At 33.2% G+C, this 18,213-nt stretch overlaps 1 protein-coding gene across 1 annotated transcript in view; it reads right to left on the reverse strand.

Annotated features, from left to right (window-relative positions):
* Nucleotides 1-765: 765 nt before the first annotated feature.
* The window catches only part of EPYC (epiphycan), a gene marked incomplete at both ends in the record, with an annotated part of 32,118 nt that continues 14,670 nt past the window's right edge, over nucleotides 766-18,213 (reverse strand). Inside the window, 5 exons of the mRNA XM_081310934.1 lie at nucleotides 766-936; nucleotides 5,864-5,959; nucleotides 6,485-6,687; nucleotides 7,745-7,903; nucleotides 11,766-11,940. Coding sequence (XP_081167060.1) covers nucleotides 766-936; nucleotides 5,864-5,959; nucleotides 6,485-6,687; nucleotides 7,745-7,903; nucleotides 11,766-11,940 — 804 coding nt within the window. The remainder of the gene's footprint in view (nucleotides 937-5,863; nucleotides 5,960-6,484; nucleotides 6,688-7,744; nucleotides 7,904-11,765; nucleotides 11,941-18,213) is intronic.

The following is an 18,213-nucleotide window of genomic DNA, read 5'->3' on the forward strand; positions in this document are numbered from 1 at the left end:
TTTTGTTGTGTTTCAGATACAGGTTCCTATATTCTACATTTTATAGAAGCTCAACTCATCTTATAAAGTATTCCTTATTTCCTGGTGTGATTATCATCTCTTTTCCATTTTCTATATTTTACTTTTTTTGCAGACACAGAAATAGACCAAATAACCAGTCATGTGGGCAAAAGTCTAAAAGGACTTAACAGAAAATTTAAATGAAAATATCATCATTCAAAAACTGGAGTTATATGTATTATTTATGTATATAATTGGAGTATAACAGCTATTTTCCCACAAGGCCACTGTAATTTTCAAACATATTTATTATTTTTCTTTATGCTCTTTAACAAAATAGGAGAAAGTATGTGTTAGTGAAAACTAAAAAAGGAGTAGAAGAGTTTAATGAAAAAACATCTAAATTCTAGCTAAATAGCTAATGTTCAATTTAAAAATTTTCTTTATTATATACTTAATTTTGAATTAACATATGCATTCCTAACAGTTGCAAGTTATAATTGATTTTTAAGAATATCTATAAAATTGGTTCTGTCATTTAGTTTTGCTCTTTCTGAATAGTTTGTAGGTTTATTCCTTATCTGATGTTTTCTTAAATTACTAAATTTTCATCATATATTTATCAACACTTTGAGTTGCATTTTGTGTAATCATATCAGCTTTTGGAATGCAATTTGAAAGTTTCATGCTGAGCTTTGTTTCTGAAGAAAGCAGAAAAAAATATTTTGTTGTGGTGAGCATCATAATGCTAGCCATTATCTGAAATCACACAAGGCTCCCGATGGGCAAACGAGGCAGACACATGTATGCCTGAGGAGTTCTGCTCAGGTTGATAGGGTTTCCATCCAACCGAATGTCCTCTAGTGCCTTACGAATGTAAGTCAGATTTTTAACATTGCAGAAGGTATCTTCATGCATCTCCAGAATGTTATTATTCTAAAAAGATGAAAATAAATAATATATTGCATATCATTAGTATTTATTGATATCATAGTCTATTTTACCTCACCTTTGTTTTTATTCTGTTCCTTCCCTCACTAAAATGTACATATTATACAGTTACTATATACAAGAACTTTCTAAGGAATGAGGATGCATCAAATAACAAAGGAGATATTCTCTTGTCCTCATGGAACTTATACTTTAAAAAGGATGCTATAAGTAGGTAAGAGCAAATTTTTAAATAAAAGTTTTTTTTCCCAAAATGATGAGTACTATGAAGAAAGGAGAAAAATATATTCTCAGAAGTATCAATTGAACTGAGAATAGAATGACTAGAAGACATAGGAGGAACCAAGCAAAGGAAATTCAAGAGAATATGAAGTTCAAAATCCTGAGGAGGCAGCATGGAATGTTATTCTTAGCATTTTACCTTTAAGTCAGCTGGGCTGAAGGTAAGTAAAGGAATGGGAAAGAAAATAACAGGAGGATGCTTAGGGCCCAGGACTGAGTTTTTAAAATAGTTTTATTGAATGTATTTCATATTATCTACCCTTAAAATGTTCACTTGTATGATTTTTAATATATTCACAAAGTTTCACAACCACCACTTCAAACAAATTTAAAAACATTTTCAAGATTTAAAAATAAATGTGTGTGTGTGTGTATGTATGTGTAGATTTTAAAACGTGTTGCAGAAATACTTTATTTGTCAAAAGTTTAGTAGATTTATAAGGATTTGTTGAATTCAAAATCTGTTGCCCAATTTGGGGAGCATTTTCATCTTAATATTAAATCCTCTGATCCACCAATATAGGCCCATTTATACTTGAATCATTTTACTTCCAACAATGTGTTATAATTCTAACATGACATGGTTTGTACTTCTTTTTTATATTTATTTTTAGGTAGTTAAAATTGTGATTATTATAAACAGATGTTTCTTAATTTCACTTTCAGATTATTTATTGCTTCTCTACAGAAAAACAATTGATATTTTATGTTGATCTTATAACTTGCCACTCTATGAACTCATTTTCTAGTTCAATTTTTATTGGATTCCTTAGGATTTTCTGTGTAAAAGGTCATGTTATTTGAAAATAGCAAAGCTATTTCATTTCTAATATGAATGGCATTTTACTCATTTCTTGTATATGTTTTTCTTCATTGGTCTAGCCCATGTTCGAGGTACATGTTGAATAGAAGTAGAGAGATTAAACAGTATTTTAAACTTCTCTTGTTTCTAATCTTAGGGGGGATATATTCAGTATTTCTCCATCAAATATAATGTTAGCTGTGGATTTTTTTTACAGATGTTCTTTATTTAATTGAGGAAGTTCTATTCCTAGAAGTTTTTTAATGATTTTGTAATAAAAGGGTGCTGTAGTTTATCAAGTGGTTTTTATGCATATATTGAAATAATTATGTGCCTTTTATCCTTTATTCTATCAATATGGTATATTACATAGTTCCATTTTTAAAAACTACTTTGCATTCCACTTAGTTTTATTGTGTATTCATTTTTATCACTTGGTGGATTCTGTTTGTTATATTTTACTGAGGATATTTGTATTATATTTATAAGGTATATGGGCCTATATTTTTCTTTTCCAATTATATCTTTGACTGGTTTTGTTGTTGAGGTAACTCTGGCCTCATAGAATGGGTCAGGAAATGTTTCTTCATTTTTTATAATTTGGAATAGTTTGTAAAATATTGGTATTAATTATTTAAGCACTTGATACAATTAATCAGCAGAATCATATGTGATTGGACTTTTCTCAGAAAATCTTCACAAATAGCTGCATTCATATAGTTTGCTTTTTATATATTGATTCAGAATTGCTGTTTATTCTTTAGTCAATTCTGTGTCTTTTTGAGATTTTCCATTTTATTGATCCAATCTGTTGACATTTATAGTTGTTCATAGTATTCCCTATTATTCTATTTCTGTAAGATTGGTAGTAGTGTCTCCTTTTACATTCCTGACTTTATTAATTTGAGATATTTTTCTTGATAATTGTAGTTCAGATATTAGATAGTACTGGTACTTGAAATTCAACCCAGAAAATATGTTTTTGCCAGAAACTTCATTTTTAATTACTATGCTTTCAGCTGACCAAACATTTCCAACTTTTAGTTTTGTTTATTTTCTCTATTATTTTTCTGTTTTTTTATTTATTTCTGCTCTAATTCTTGTTATTTTTATCTTTTTTGATCAGTTCCCTCTACTTATTCCAGATGGAAGAGATGGTTTTTCTTAATAATAATTCAAGGCTAAACATTTTCCTTTATGCACTGCTTTAACTTCATTCCATAAGTTCTAATATGTTGTTTTTATGTTTTTATTTTCTCAGATATTTTCCTAACTTCCTGAGGATTTCTTTTTTGAAACATTGTTTAAGGAAAATATTATTTCATATCCAGATGTCTGAAATTCTCAAGTTATCTATGAGATTGGTTTTTAATGTAACTATTTGGAATCAGAAAATATACTTTGTGTTATTTTTAATTCTTTTCAATTCATTGAGACTCATTTTGTGGTCTGTTAGTATTTTATCCCAGGATATATTCCTTGTGCACATTAAAAGAATGCATATTATGGGGTGGAATGTTCTGTAAATGTCTGTTAGTCAAATTGGTTTTTAGTGTTGCTTAAGTCTTCCATTTATTACTGATCTTCTAGATAGTTGGTCAGTCAAATTGATTTTTAGTGTTGCTTAAGTCTTCCATTTATTATTGATCTTCTAGATGGTTGGTTTTACCATTGTTGAAAGTAGAATATTGAAGTATCTATTTGTGTCTTCATTTCTGATAGATATCATTTGATGAATTTTAGGGTTCTTTTGCTAGGTGAATGTGTGATTCATCATACCTTCTTAGTGTATTAACCACTTTGTGTTATAATGTATTTATGACTAATAATACAGATTTAGTGTCTGTTAGTTCTACTGCTCCCTTTGATAGGTTATAGACATGTTGTAAGTAAAACTTATGCCTCACATTTAAGTTTTAATCATGTACCAGTAATTGAAATACTCAATTTATAAACTTTATCTTATTTAATCCACCCAGCCTTCCTACACAATATATTATCTCTATTTCAGATAACAAAACTCAGAGGCAGAGAAGTTCAGATATTAGATAGTACTAGTACTTGAAATTCAACCCAGAAAATATGTTTTTGCCAGAAACTTCACCTTTAATTACTATGCTTTCAGCTGACCAAACATTTCCAAATGCATCAAATGATAATTTTTATGAGTATTAAAAGTGCATGTAGATTGGACACAAGAGTAATCTAAATTAAAAACAGCTATATTCTTGATGTTGCTGAAGTAGTCTTTATAGTAAAATATTTTAAAATGTGTACTTTTACCTTTCCAAACATAAGAATGTGAAAGTAAAGACTAATAGTTTAAAACTTCATATCATCTTGTACATATAAGCACACTAAATTCAAATATAACATTAGAGATTTTGATTACTTTATAGGGTCATTATCATCTCAGACAATAGCAATAATATTTAATTAATAATTGGAAAATAAAATTCAAAATTTATTTTGAGGCTTCCCTTGAAAAATCATACATTTTATCACAAGGCAAGAACTCTTAATATATACAGAAATACACCTTTCAAGAGGGAAAGAAAGAAAGTACAGTCATCCAGAAACAGAATGAGGGCAAGAAAGAATATACATTAAATGATATTGATTACAGAAGAAAATTATTAGACAAACTGACAAAAGAGAAAAATATAGAAGACCAAGACAGATATGCACAAATACCCTAAAATGTGGAAAGATTATGTAAGTATACATGTATATGATATATAACACACATATATAATAGATAATACTCATTAATAGAAAAAAAAGAAAAAAAATGGAAGTAAATATTTATAGAATCCATAGAGAAAAATACAAGAACTAGACACTTATTCTTGCATAGCAAAATCTCTACTTGGAGTGGTTTATGCTTTTTGTGCTAAAAATTTATAAGATTGGACTATGACATTTATTTGAGCACTTAATGGATGTCTTCTCTGCACATTTATCCTATGGAACAGATGAAATTATGAAAGAGTGTTGATTATACTGTAGAGTAAAAGTCATATGTGAATAAGAAATAATTTATTTTTAACCAAAAATGTTTCATTACAGAAAATTTTAATCACTTAGATGAAAATGAAATATATTTAGAAACTATTAGATCATAATGTTTTGAAAATGTGTTTTCACTCATCCCTTCAAAGATCAAATATAACTTAATGGGAGTAAAAATAATCCAAACTTTTAATTATGTTAGTTAAAAATGAAAGAAAAGAACCAACTATTCTTTTTTATGCAGAGAAGTGGATGTTTGTGATTTCTGAGTGTGTGGGAATGCCTAAGGATTGAATTTAATATAAGATATTAAACTTAAAAGCTAAAGTTCACATTTTTCCTGAAAAATAGAAGCCAGGTTCAATTTTTCTTTCTCTCTTTTCTCTTCCATATCTAATCCTTACACATTCCTTTGTTCAAGGTCAACCTCAGCAATGTAATGAGACCTTGTCTCAAAATTTAAAATAATAATAATAACAACAACAAAAGGCTGAGATTTAGCTCAGTGATAAAATATCCTTGGGTTCAAGCTTTAGTACTGGGGAAAAAGAAAGAGGAGGAGGAGAAGGAGGAGCAGCAGTAGAACCACATAGAAATCAAATGGGATAGATAGGACCATGGATGTATAAATACTTTGTGTTCAGATGTAGGACACACTTTTTTTCTCTAATTGTGCTCTCTAGAAAAAAAAAATAGTTAAAAAAAATCATCATAGTGTGTCAACAGGCCATTTGGGACAGATTTTTGTGTCCTGACTTCCTTCTATTTGATTTTCTCCATGGAGCTTTGAGGCTCACCTTACTGTCAGAAGCCTACCTGGAGATGAAGGGCTCGCAGGTTTTCTGGAAGTGGTAGAGGAATGTGGTCCAAGTTGTTATCAGTGAGGTAGAGATGGTGGAGTTCATACATATCCTGAAAACAGTCCAAACAAAGGGACTGAGTAGAAATTAATGGTGTCACAGCTGTACCCTTCATTCCCTCTCTAGGCAACTGTTGCTAAAATAGCATTTTGCCTATTCAGGCCTTGTTAGCTGAGGTGGTAGGAGATCCAGTCAAATTTTAGAAAAATTGGCTGTGAGCAAAGATTTCTTTATGAAAATTGAAAGTGTTTCTCCATCTCTAGGAAGAACCTCTCTCTGTTGTCTGCTTTTCTCAATTTAAGCAAGGTAGTGATTCCCATGGAAGACATTCTACAGTGAGACTTTGAGACACAGCAAGACTTGTCTTGATTTTATAGGCATGGAGAAATAGCATTTCTCTCCAACACAAGCCCAAAACTTAGACAATATTTCATCTCCTCCAGCCAAACACCTTGAAGAGCTGAGGCACCACCACACAGGCCAACTGATTTCAACTCTTATAGGAATAAAAAAGATATTAATTGACAGCAAATGAGATGGGAAAATAAAAGTTCTTTATATGAAACCTAAAACTTACTTTAAATGCTTCTTGCTTGATCCCTTTCCTTCCAAGTCTATTGTTGCTAATATCAATAAATGTCAAAGTGGTTGGCAGTTCTGGGAGCTGCCTTATTTTGTTGTCACGCAGGACAAGTTCTCTCAGTTGAGGCAGCTTTCGGAATGCATCTTCATCAATCTCAGATATTAAATTTGATGTTAGATCAATCCTTTTTAAATCATCTAGATGAAAAGAAAGAAGGAAGTAATCAAATTATCTTGAATATGATTTTCCTCAAGTAAAATATGAATGTAAAATTTCCCACATATTAAAAATGTAAATATGAGCTGATCATGGTGGTGCAGGCATCTAATCCCAGCAGCTCCAGAGCCTGAGGCAGGAGAAGGTTTTCAAATTCAAAACCAGCCTTAGCATAAGTGAGGCTCTAAGTAACTCAGTGAGACCCCATCACTAAATAAAATACAAAACAGGGCTGGGGATGTAACTCAGTGATTAAGTGTCCCTGAGTTCAACCCCCAGCACCCACTCCCCAAAATGTAAATGTGAATTTAATTAATAATAGAGAGTTAAAAACATAATTATCTCTCTACTTATTTTATAAAACTTGTTTGTTTCCTCCAAACACAATGTGTATTCATGTGCTTATAAGAAATTTTAACTTTAGCAATGAGATTTACATGTTATATTTAAAATAACTTTTCCAACTCTTTACTCTTCAAAAACTTTGGATTTTACTACTAATGATGTTTTTCTCAGTGAAGAGTGTCAGATATTCTAATAGCCAAAAATACAGGCATTGAAAAAAATCTTCAAGTGATTAAAATGTTTTACAACGACAAGTACGGAAATTCTTCTAAGTTGGCAACAACCGTAAAGTCAGAATTTTGGCTTGCATTCATCAATCACAAAACTACTATGCTTTAATGGAAGCTTTGCCAAAACCACCAAATCTTCGTAAATACACAGCCATGACATTTTATTTTAATGTCACAATGAAATACATTCTAGCACTTAAATATGATTACTCATGATTTATATTTAGTTGAAAATGGCTCACTTGAAAATATTAACAACTATATAGTTTTATAATAGCAATTAGTTATTCATTTTTATTATCATTATTAAAGTAATCTCTCAAATATTTAAATGGGAAAAATAATTGACTTATGAGTCATATTTTGGCATTCAACTTTCATTCTCCATGCCTACATTTTATATTATCAAAATCATCAGGGAAGTCTGAAAAGAAAAGAAGGACATTAATGCTGTCATCCATACTTAGGCTTGCAAAGTCATTTTTGTTGATCTTTTTAATTCTGTTAAATCGAGAGTAGAAATAGGCAGTCTTCCTGGGCAGTGGAGGAATAGCATCAAGTTCATGGTCATCACAGTACACTGTGGTGCTTATACAGGTACACAGAAGGCAGGTTGGAAAGTCTAAAAGGTAAAGGTAAATAATTATGTGAAAGTAACTATTTTTCCCCAATAATGTGGTTAATTATATTTAGTAAATAAGATTAGAATCTCACACATACCATTATGTTCCATTTTATATTTTCTCTCATAATTTTCTATAAAGGGAATATTAAAGTCAAGTATATCAATTAAAGCTGTGCCCAACATATTTAAAGTATATTTTAAATTATGGAGTATTTGAAGAGTATTTTTTTAGGTAGTGGGCATTTGCCAAATATTTACTATTTATGAAATTAAATTTAACGACCTCTCTTATAGAATACCAAAAGTCTTATTGTCCACTTTTCTAGCTGTGAGTAGGAAATGATTATGTTCTATTTTTTTTATTTCTTTAAATTATAGTGAATTTTATATTTATTAGAAATTCTATCTTCAAAATATAAAAATTATATTTTACAAAGTTAAAATCACATATAATATTTGTATTAGAGTTTGAATTCCATATTTAAGTATCCCATTGAAACAAACGTGCTGCAAAAAAAGATATAATAATTAATATTTATTCATTCGATACATATTATTGAATCCTTTTTGTGTAAGTGGCACTGTTCTAGCTGGTGAAATAGTGGTAAGCACAGACACAGTTCTATTTTATATCTGCTATGTGAGATGAATGTTAATCATACAAACAAGCAAGATTATAATGGCAATGAATGGGATGAAATGTATGAACAAAACCTAGGATGATTTGCCCTAGTGGGGAGTAATGGAAGGAGGTCTTGGAGGAATGATAATTGACTTGAAACCTACAGGAAGAGAAGGAATTGGCTGTGCAGGAAGGGAGGGAAGAGTATGCCAGGCAAAGGAAGCATCATGTGCCAAGTCCTTCTACTTTGGAAAGACTGAAAAATGGTCCATGTAGGCACAGCTCAGAGAACAAGGGAATAGGTAGGCCATACTATGCAGGGGCCTGGTAGGTTGTGTTGCAGGTTTTATTCCTTATATTAAGGGTGATCAGGGGAATTATGCAAACTGATTTGCATGTTTAGAGATCATTCTACATGAAAGTGTGGTGGAAGACTGAAGCACAGCAGATGGGAGAGTGAGCAGAGTTGTATTCTACACAAAACATGATGGTAGCTTAGAAGAGTGACTATAAGGACGGAAACAGACCTGAAGATGGCTAGGTTGTGTTATATCTCAACACACTGGCCAATATATGTCTGTCTGTCTGTCTCTCCCTCTCTGCCTATCTATCTATTCTATCTCTATCTGTCTCTCTCACTGCCTCCCCTCCTCCACTGTTTGTTTAGTAGCTGTGTAGAGAAGGCCACACTTCTTAAGGAAATAGAGAAGCTGTGACAAGCGGGATGGATGAAACTTGGGGAAGGGCACTATCTGGGGCCCCCTGGACATATGTTTGAAGTAAATGAAATCATCAAGAGTCTAAGGCTGCTGAGATGTCATTTAGTTAAGGACTAAGAATTGTTCTTGGATGAGTTGTTACAGTAGTTATGAGAGACTTTATAAAATATGTTGAGTGATGAGGTTGGAAAGAAGATTGTAGTTTGTTCAGGAGGACGTTGGAGGGAAGAGAAAAGTGACAGCAACTGTAGATAATGCTCTTGATGTTTGTGGTGGTATAGGATAAGGAATGAGAGTAGATGTAAGAAATGTTTGGGCTTCTTTGGATGCAGGGAAGTGATCAAAGTGGGAGGGACTAGAAGGAAAAGTTCCCGAAGAGCAAAGGTGGAATATCAAAGGGATCCTGAGGGAGAAGTGGGAATGGTATTGAAAGTACAGTGGGAAGATCTCCCACTGTGGGAGGATAGACAGGTGCTCAGTTCTACTAGGAGTAGAGGGAGGTAGGCTACACAGATGTTGTCCTGGAGATTATAAATCCTCAGACAGAAACCCCATGGAGCTTGAAACCTGCAAGAAGAGAAGGAATTGTAATCTTAAGGTAGAAAAACATCTTATAATAACCTCAGGAATTAAAAAAAAATTAACAATGGAAAGTCAGAACAAATTCCTTCAAGGGGGAGCTGTAAAATATTTGATACCTACTAATTTCTCCAATCATTATACATTAACATTTTCCACTTACCACATTTTTTTAAAGTAAGGCATTTGATTTTTTTAATATTTCTTGGCCTTGCTAATTTATCAATAAATGCTGAGGGTAATTCATATATAGTCACACCTGTTATAACTTAATTTTGGTTTTTCCACTCACAGTTTCAGCCTATATGGATTTAAAATATTCCCACAGAAATTATTAATAGTAAATATATTTAGATTTTTTTATGTTCTAAATATTCACTAGTATGTACTGTTTCTGAAAATCTTCAAAGAGATCATGTACATAAAACACCTTAAGTGGCTGACATATAGGAAGCATTTGATAAATGGTCACTTTTTATATTCTTGGTGAAGTAGTGTTTAGGAGTTAAAAACTTGTAGAGGCAGAGAGTAGTACAGTAGTTACCAGGGATTGATGGGAGAGGGGAGGGGAATGAGGAGCTTCTCAACAGCTGTAAGGTTTACTTACATAGGATTAGTAAGTGTAGAGATATGCTGTGTGTCTAGTACCTGTACTTAACAGCACCATATTGTTCACTGAGAAATTCATTAACAGTTAAAAAATGAATCTACCCCTCTATCAATAAAAGAATATTGTTAATAACTGCTATTTAGTGGATATATCAGAGGCTACAACTCTATAAGGTCAATTCTATTACTTATTAAACCATTTTTAACTGAAAAAACTAAGGCATAAAAACACTGAATGCCTTGCTCAAGACTGGATATAGAACAAGTTGCAGGACTGGGGTTTGAATGCATATAATCTGGCCATTCTATTTCTCCAAGACACTCTCAGTGCACTGCTTTGAATCTTGCCTTATGTCATTATGTCCTCCCCTCGTTTCATCTCCCAGTGTACTTGATACTGGCTTTTCTCAAAACACTTGTGAGACTTGATAGCATTTATGTCTGTCTCCCTGTACTAGACAGACATATGTGTGAGAACAGTGGCCATTTAAAATTAATGTACAGAAACCCTCAACCCTTTCTCATTTTTTCCCACAGTCCCTCACTACACAATTCTGTGTGAAATCTTTCTGGTGTGAGTTCTCTTGAGGAAAACCTTCTCATTAACTAAAAGTGTCTGGTTCCACCTTCATGTCATTGTAAGTGGTGTCTCATGTTATGGAATGTTTCACTGTCTTTTCCTCTCTCTTGTTTCCTAGAACTGAGTGAGGATAAAAAGCCTCTTTTCCAATAGTAAAGAATTCCAACAGTCTGGCTTTAAACACAGCATACCAAGAGCTTGGGGGCATGTGGCAAGTTACTATCCTGAGTTACCAGTTTCTTCAACACTAATGAAATAAGTAATGCCAGCATGTCCACAGAGGCAGTAATAGTCAAATGGGACAATATGAAGTGCTGAGCATCATGGCCTACAGAAAACATGTGTTCAATTAGTGCAAAACGTTATTATTATAGTCTTTATCACCACCATCATAGTGACCTTATCACTCTGAACTGCATTGACTTTAATCTCAGAGTCATAGGTTTCATCTTGCTAACCCAGTTTACTCTTAAAAATGCATTCCACAACAAAGGTTTTCACTTATGATGCCAGACAAATATTTCCATCCCAAGTGTTTTGTTATTTGATCCTTTCCTTCAGGCTAGAGATGAATGATAAAAAAAATTATTTTATATTTGAATAGGAAATACATGTATAACTCTTGCTTCAAACTTGGTCTATCTCAGGCTTTGTCCTTGGGTCTTCCAGGCTCCCTGTGAAGTTGGATCTCGGCAGTTTTGAGAGATGATAAAGTGTTCTCAATTATAATTCAGCATTGATATGCCCAACCTTCATTGGTATGGGGGCCCAGAACCCCTGTGAACTCCGGCTCCTGTGGGGAAGAGCCATCAATCAGCCTGGGGGTGGATTCCTCCTCTCCTTCCTCCTCCTGGAACTCTCCTGGCTGTGGGGCCGGAGTAAGGAGCTCTTTGCTCCCAGATGGCATCACTGTGACTCTTTCAATCTGTGAAAAAGCAGAATTTCATCAGGCAACCAGTCACCCCTGATGCAGACCCAAATTTCAGATTTGTCCATCCTTGCCACCAGATGTCACTGGTGTCCTGGGGTTCAGTGCCTTGTGCCCAGCCATCTCCTTGGGAGAGCACATTTGGTTCTGCTAGGTGTTGTTTTTAATTAATTTTGTTCCTTAAATTCTAGAAATTATTTCCAATACCTTTCTTTGTTGTTGCTCTTCATACTCTTTCTTTTCTTTTAATATCTTATGTTTGTTCATTGGGTAGGTTTAAAAAACTCATTCATTGTTTTCTAATAATACATAGCATTATGAGAATGAATTGTTCTTGTGAATGATTCAGATTAATACAGAAGTGTGCAAAGTAAAATTCAAAAGTCCCACTTCATTCTCCAGCCCTAATTCTACTCTCTAGAAGATAATACCTAATAAGAAATTGAGATATATTTTTCTCCTTTTAGTTCTTCGATTCCTAGATTCAAATATTTTCTTTCTCACCAACAATTTATATTTCCTCTGATGACATTTTACTAAAAACATCCTTTCTACTAAAATAAAATGTATAGTGACAAGAAAGCTATATGATTTGATTGTGATATGCTGTTTCTCACATTCCTTATATTATTTTAATAACAGATACTACAAACAACATATTACTATATTAAACTTGAACTTTCTTAGATCTTTGACAATCGTCATCATGTATAAAATGGCAAAAATATTTAGATTTTGTTCATATTACACTTGCTTTATTTACATCCTTCTTTACTGGAATATTTTATGCAATGAATTCTTGCTTGTAAGAATAGTGTTTGTTTTATCCATTCCTCTGTTGAAGGATGCCTAGGTTGAACTGCTATAAACATTGATGTGGCTGATCCATTATAGTATGCTGATTTTAAGTCCTTTGGGTATAAACCTAGGAGTAGGATAACTGGGTCAAATGGTGATTCCATTCTGTTACCTGAGGAATCTCTATACTGCTTTCCACAGTGGTTGCACCAATTTGCAGTTCCTCTAGCAGTGCATGAGTGAACCTTTCTCCCCACATCCTCACCATTTATTTATTATTTATTATTTATTGTTAGTTGTTATTCTTTATAACTGCCATTCTAACTGGAATGAGAGAGAATTGCAGTGTAGTTCTAATTTGCACTTCTCTAATTATTGTAGATATTATATTTTTATATATTTTTTAATATATTGTAGACGTTATATTTTTATATATTTTTGGCCATTCATATTTCTTCTTCTGTGAAGTGTTCGTTCAGTCCTTTGCCCATTTATTGATTGGGTTGTTTATTTTTCTGGTGTTAAGTTTTTAGCAGCTCAACTCACAATAGCCAAGCTAAGGAAACAACTTGGATGTCCTTCAATGGATCAATGAACAAAGAAAATGTGGTACATATACCTGTTGGAATATTACTCAGCCATAAAGAAGAATGAAATTATGGCATTTGCTAGTAAATGGATGGAACTGGGGAATATCATGCTAAGTGAAATAAGTCAAGCCCATAAAACCAAAGGCAGAATTTTTTCTCTGATTTCTCAATGCTAACCCAAAACAGGGGAAGTTGGGGAGGGGAATAATAAAAATAGATTTAACTGGACAGTGGGTAACAGAGGGAGAGGAGAGAGGAGGGGAATAGGAAGGGCAGTAGAATTAATTGGTCATAACTTTCCTAACCTTGTATTTGTATACATGGCAGGCATGTATATATACATTTTGTATGACTACAAGTGTGGGAACCTAATAGAGTAAGTTATGCTTTATTTATGTATATGCTGCCAAAATACATTCTACTCTCAAGGATAATTAAAAAAAAAAGAATAGTGTTTGTATTGAGAATAAATCTTCACTTCCAGCAACACACACTTATCTTGATGTCTATTCCTTTGCCTTCTTAATACAAGTCTTCCACTATGAGGAGATTGTAAACATGGGCAAATCTAATACTTTTAAAGAAACACTAAACATCCTTTTGTGCTCTCATAGAATCTATTTCAGCTTTCCCTACCCTGTATTGTAATGGTTCCACCAGTTTTATGATATCTGAGTCTCTAACTGGCAAACTCTTGAGGTGTCTTTATTCTTTGTACCTATAGGCTGTAGCATGATAGGCAATCAACAAGCACTTACTGAGGTATATTTTTCTAAAGAATTTTCTTATCCAAGATATATTTAATTCAAAGCTCTATGCTTAACTTTAGAGATTTTGCTGAGAAGAAGCAATAAATGTGTGAATGGTTACTTTTAAACATTTAAAGCACAAAATCAAACCAAAAGCAGACTATGCTGTATTTGATACTTTGGACACCATACATGAAGATAGTCTAAAACTTGGCCAAAAATCTCCAGCTGAGAAGACTGGGCGCTTCTCCTTAAACAGAGACACATGGTTTCCATCAGCAGGGTCAGGATGAGGCATATTCAGAAGGAATGGATTTGCAGAGAGACCAAAAGGAGGCTCCAGCAAGGGCGGAAATTGAGACAGATGTTTGATGGAATGGAGGCAGCCTAAAGGGAGAAGCACATTCCAGACACATTGCCTTGAATCTTTAACTTTGTAGGGAAAAACGTTTGCACATACTTTCTACAGATAATTGTTTTTCCACTGATTTGATGGGAAGCTGTAAGATCTCTTTTGTCATCCAACATAATGAGGCTACACAGCTTTTGTGTTTATCAGAAACTGTTCTGTTCATGCTTGCTTGAAAATAAAGTGAACCTTTAAAACCAAGGAAAAAGAATGTGTTTTCAGTTCTGCAAAATTGCAGAACTGTAACCCCATTGTACTGTGCCCAGAGAGTCTTTTGCTTTGCAGAAACATTTATTCTTACTATGAAATAGAAGTTATTTGGGCTTCTGCCTTTTCCCCTTTTAACAATCTTCATACTGTGACATGAGTTGTGAAGCAATGAAAGCAAATCAGGTCAAGGAATCATGGCCACCTGTCTGTCCATGTGGCATATTTTTATGCTTACACTGTTTTATGCAGACACCTAAATCTGAACATAAAACAAATGACCAGAAAACATCTCCACCGTTTTTTTCTGAAGCTACAATTGTGAATTCTCAAATATAAGTAGAATTAACCCTCTTATATAAATTATCATGATTGGTTGAGCTTTTCCTTATCTTCTTTTCTTTACCTCTTTATTTTATTCCGAATTGCTTCAATGCAATCGACTTTTTAATCTGTCCATTATATTTCTCTGAACTTTAGAAATATCATACAAAAAGGTTCTTACTACCTATGACTTTAATATGCACTTGTAGATTAGATTTGGTATCCTCAAGGTATGTTTTATTTGTTTGTGGTTTGCAGCAAATTGTTGTATTCCTAGTTTCTTGTTTACCAGGCTTTAGAAATGTAATTCATGTCATGGGGTAGAATGTTTAGGAGCACATTATATGTTCATGAAATAAGAAACTTATAGCCCAGTGAGAGTGACCTGGGCAAAGTGAGATCTCAGCAAATATAAGCCTAGTGAACTAATTGCCAAGAAAAGAAGTCCTCAGTCTCCCAACGCCCCCCACATCACCCACCTCCAGCTTTTGTACCATGCACAGCTGGGACTCCACATAGGTAGTCCAACACCTCAGACCAATCTTCAGTAAAGGAAGCTGAAAAGACCCTGAAGTGTCTTAGACTGCATTTCTGTCCTCTAAAGAAACAAACTTTTTCATAGAAAATAATCCAGTTACATTTCTTGTGTCATATTCTACCACAATTTGTATCAGCAATATTTATGTTCTTACCAATATTACTGAAAAGTATTTAAGAATTTCATTTTTTAAATAATCAATGTTGTCTGTAGAAGAATCCCTCTAAAAGTACTCAGCACCATTTGTGACAATAATATTTAGAATTACTTTAGTTTAAAAATAACTTGATTGGCTCCATTTATCCCTCAGCAAAAATCATGTCTAAATCATCCATATAATCCCATCACTACCAATAAGCCTACTTAATTTATTTGTCTTAATTTTAGAATGAAACTATGCAAAACTAACACATGCAGTAATAGCACCTCGTCCTGACTGCTTTGTTCACGAAAGTCCCTGCAACATAGACTTCCTGTTGGACCAAAGCCCTATATTGACAATCATAGCTTGTGCCATTCAGTATTGTGTTTGAATTAATAAAACTCAATGTGGCTTATTTTATTGATTTTTTAATCTCAGCTGCTAATGTGCAGCTACCTCAGTGCTCAGTGAGGATCTCAGTGAAATGCAATATATATGTATGATAAAAAATACTAAGAAGGAATTCAAGTTAGCCAATTTGATTCCTACAATTATGAATATATAAGTGAATTTGTACATTATGGAAAGTTTGCCTGTCTTTATAATTATCTAATCAACCAGACAATGTCTATGGAAAGCTCTATGCCTAAGTAACTACCAATTATCCATGTTACTTGTTGTTACTATTTTCTAAATGCTAATAGCATTATTTTTCTTTACCTCATTTGCCAGTATCACCATAATCTAAATTACCACCTTTCTTGCCTGGAATGCAGCAACAGTGACTTCCAACAAGGTAGGATATTCTTCCATATACATTGAGAATGTAGCTGTATAAAGACAAAACTGACCATGTCAACCCCACTGCAGATTGTTCAGTGCCTTCTTATTTTTCTTAATAATCACAAGTGACAATGACCTTGCATAACCACTATCACATCTTGGTTCAGAGGAAGAATACAGACTAAGTAAATTTGAATCTAGTCTAATCTCTGAGATGTTGAGCAAATTACTTTACATCCTTGTTTTCATCAACAGAATATATTGAAGTCATGATAGTTTTGAGGGGAGACTTCTTGAAACATTGCAAATTTCCATTTGCTTTCTTCCCATTTATCACAGAAATAAGGTAAAGCTGAATACTGGAAGGTGAGAAAAGGTGTGGTAGAGAGAAAAGATATCCCAGAGGGGGATAACTCAGTCCATCAGGCCCTGAATCCACCCAGCAGCTGACTGCAGAAACATGAGTGAGCTTGGTGCAACCATAAAACCAGAAGCACAGAAGAGCCTGAATAGCTGAACTATAGAAATGGGAACTAAGTAATTATTTTAAGACAATAAAATTTGGAATTATTTGTTATACAGTAAAATTTAATTGTTAAAGAATTTATATATACATATATATGTATATGTATGAATATATAATATATATATGTGATTATTTAATTAACATTTATCTCTCCAAGAAAATATGATATTTTTTTCTATTTCATCATTAAATTCTCAGCTCTTACCCCAATGTGCCTAGCAATTACAGACTTCCTGATAAGTATTGCCTTATCAGTACAGAAAATAATGTAATTTTTAATACGTTAAAAGGTTGCTTGTAATCAGAGTAAGAAAATATTATAACTAAAGGAACATGAAAGAGCAGGTGTGAAAATAGATTAGTTATGGTTCAGGTGTCTCCACATTTGCCAGTGAACCTTAATTGCAGGTACAAACATTGCATATGCAAAGTAGAGGTGTGCTTTGACTTCCTTTGATAAAACTAGTTTTCAATCCACTGTGGATCCAATAATATTGATTAGGTATGTTGCATATTTGAGGGAAAGATGGAACTATACATCTAGGGTTAGAATCACTCCATTGTGCAACTGTAAGAGGCATCATTCATGAGGTTTTCTACATAAAGGATGTTCCCCAGGATTGGTACAATGGACTTGTACAATATGTCCTAAGGTAATGACCCCAACTTAGGACACCTTAGCACCTACTAACTCTACACCCCCATTAACAGTCCTTCCCTATGTTTATCTTTGTTTTCTTCATATTCTCTTTGTCTCAACCATATTCCCATAATTTTGACTTTTTTAGTCAGAAATGGTAAACATTCTTTTAATCTTTTCTTTGCTTGTATGTACAATTGGAAAATTAGACAATCCAGATAGCTCCTAAAGACAGAGAACATTAAATCATGTATACACCAAAATCTTGTTAATTCTTTGATATTTGTTGATTAATGAGGATATAATTGTTCCTATCAGAGTAGGAAATATACTGTATGTTTTAATGTAGATACACTTAAGATCAAGAATAGAGTCACCCCGACATCCCTAACTGAAGAATCTGAAGTTAACTTAAGTTGTTCTTATGATGGAAAATTGATCTCAGAGTTACACCATGAAAGGAAATGACCCTTGCCAGGCCCTTGGAAGCTATTTCTTAATGCTTGTCTCTAGGGCATTAGTGATGATAACACAGCTGAAGAAAGAAAAAGTAAACTGAAGAGA

This window comes from Spermophilus citellus (assembly GCF_964194105.1).
Source record: "Spermophilus citellus genome assembly, chromosome: 10".
Classification (NCBI taxonomy): Eukaryota; Metazoa; Chordata; class Mammalia; order Rodentia; family Sciuridae; genus Spermophilus; species Spermophilus citellus.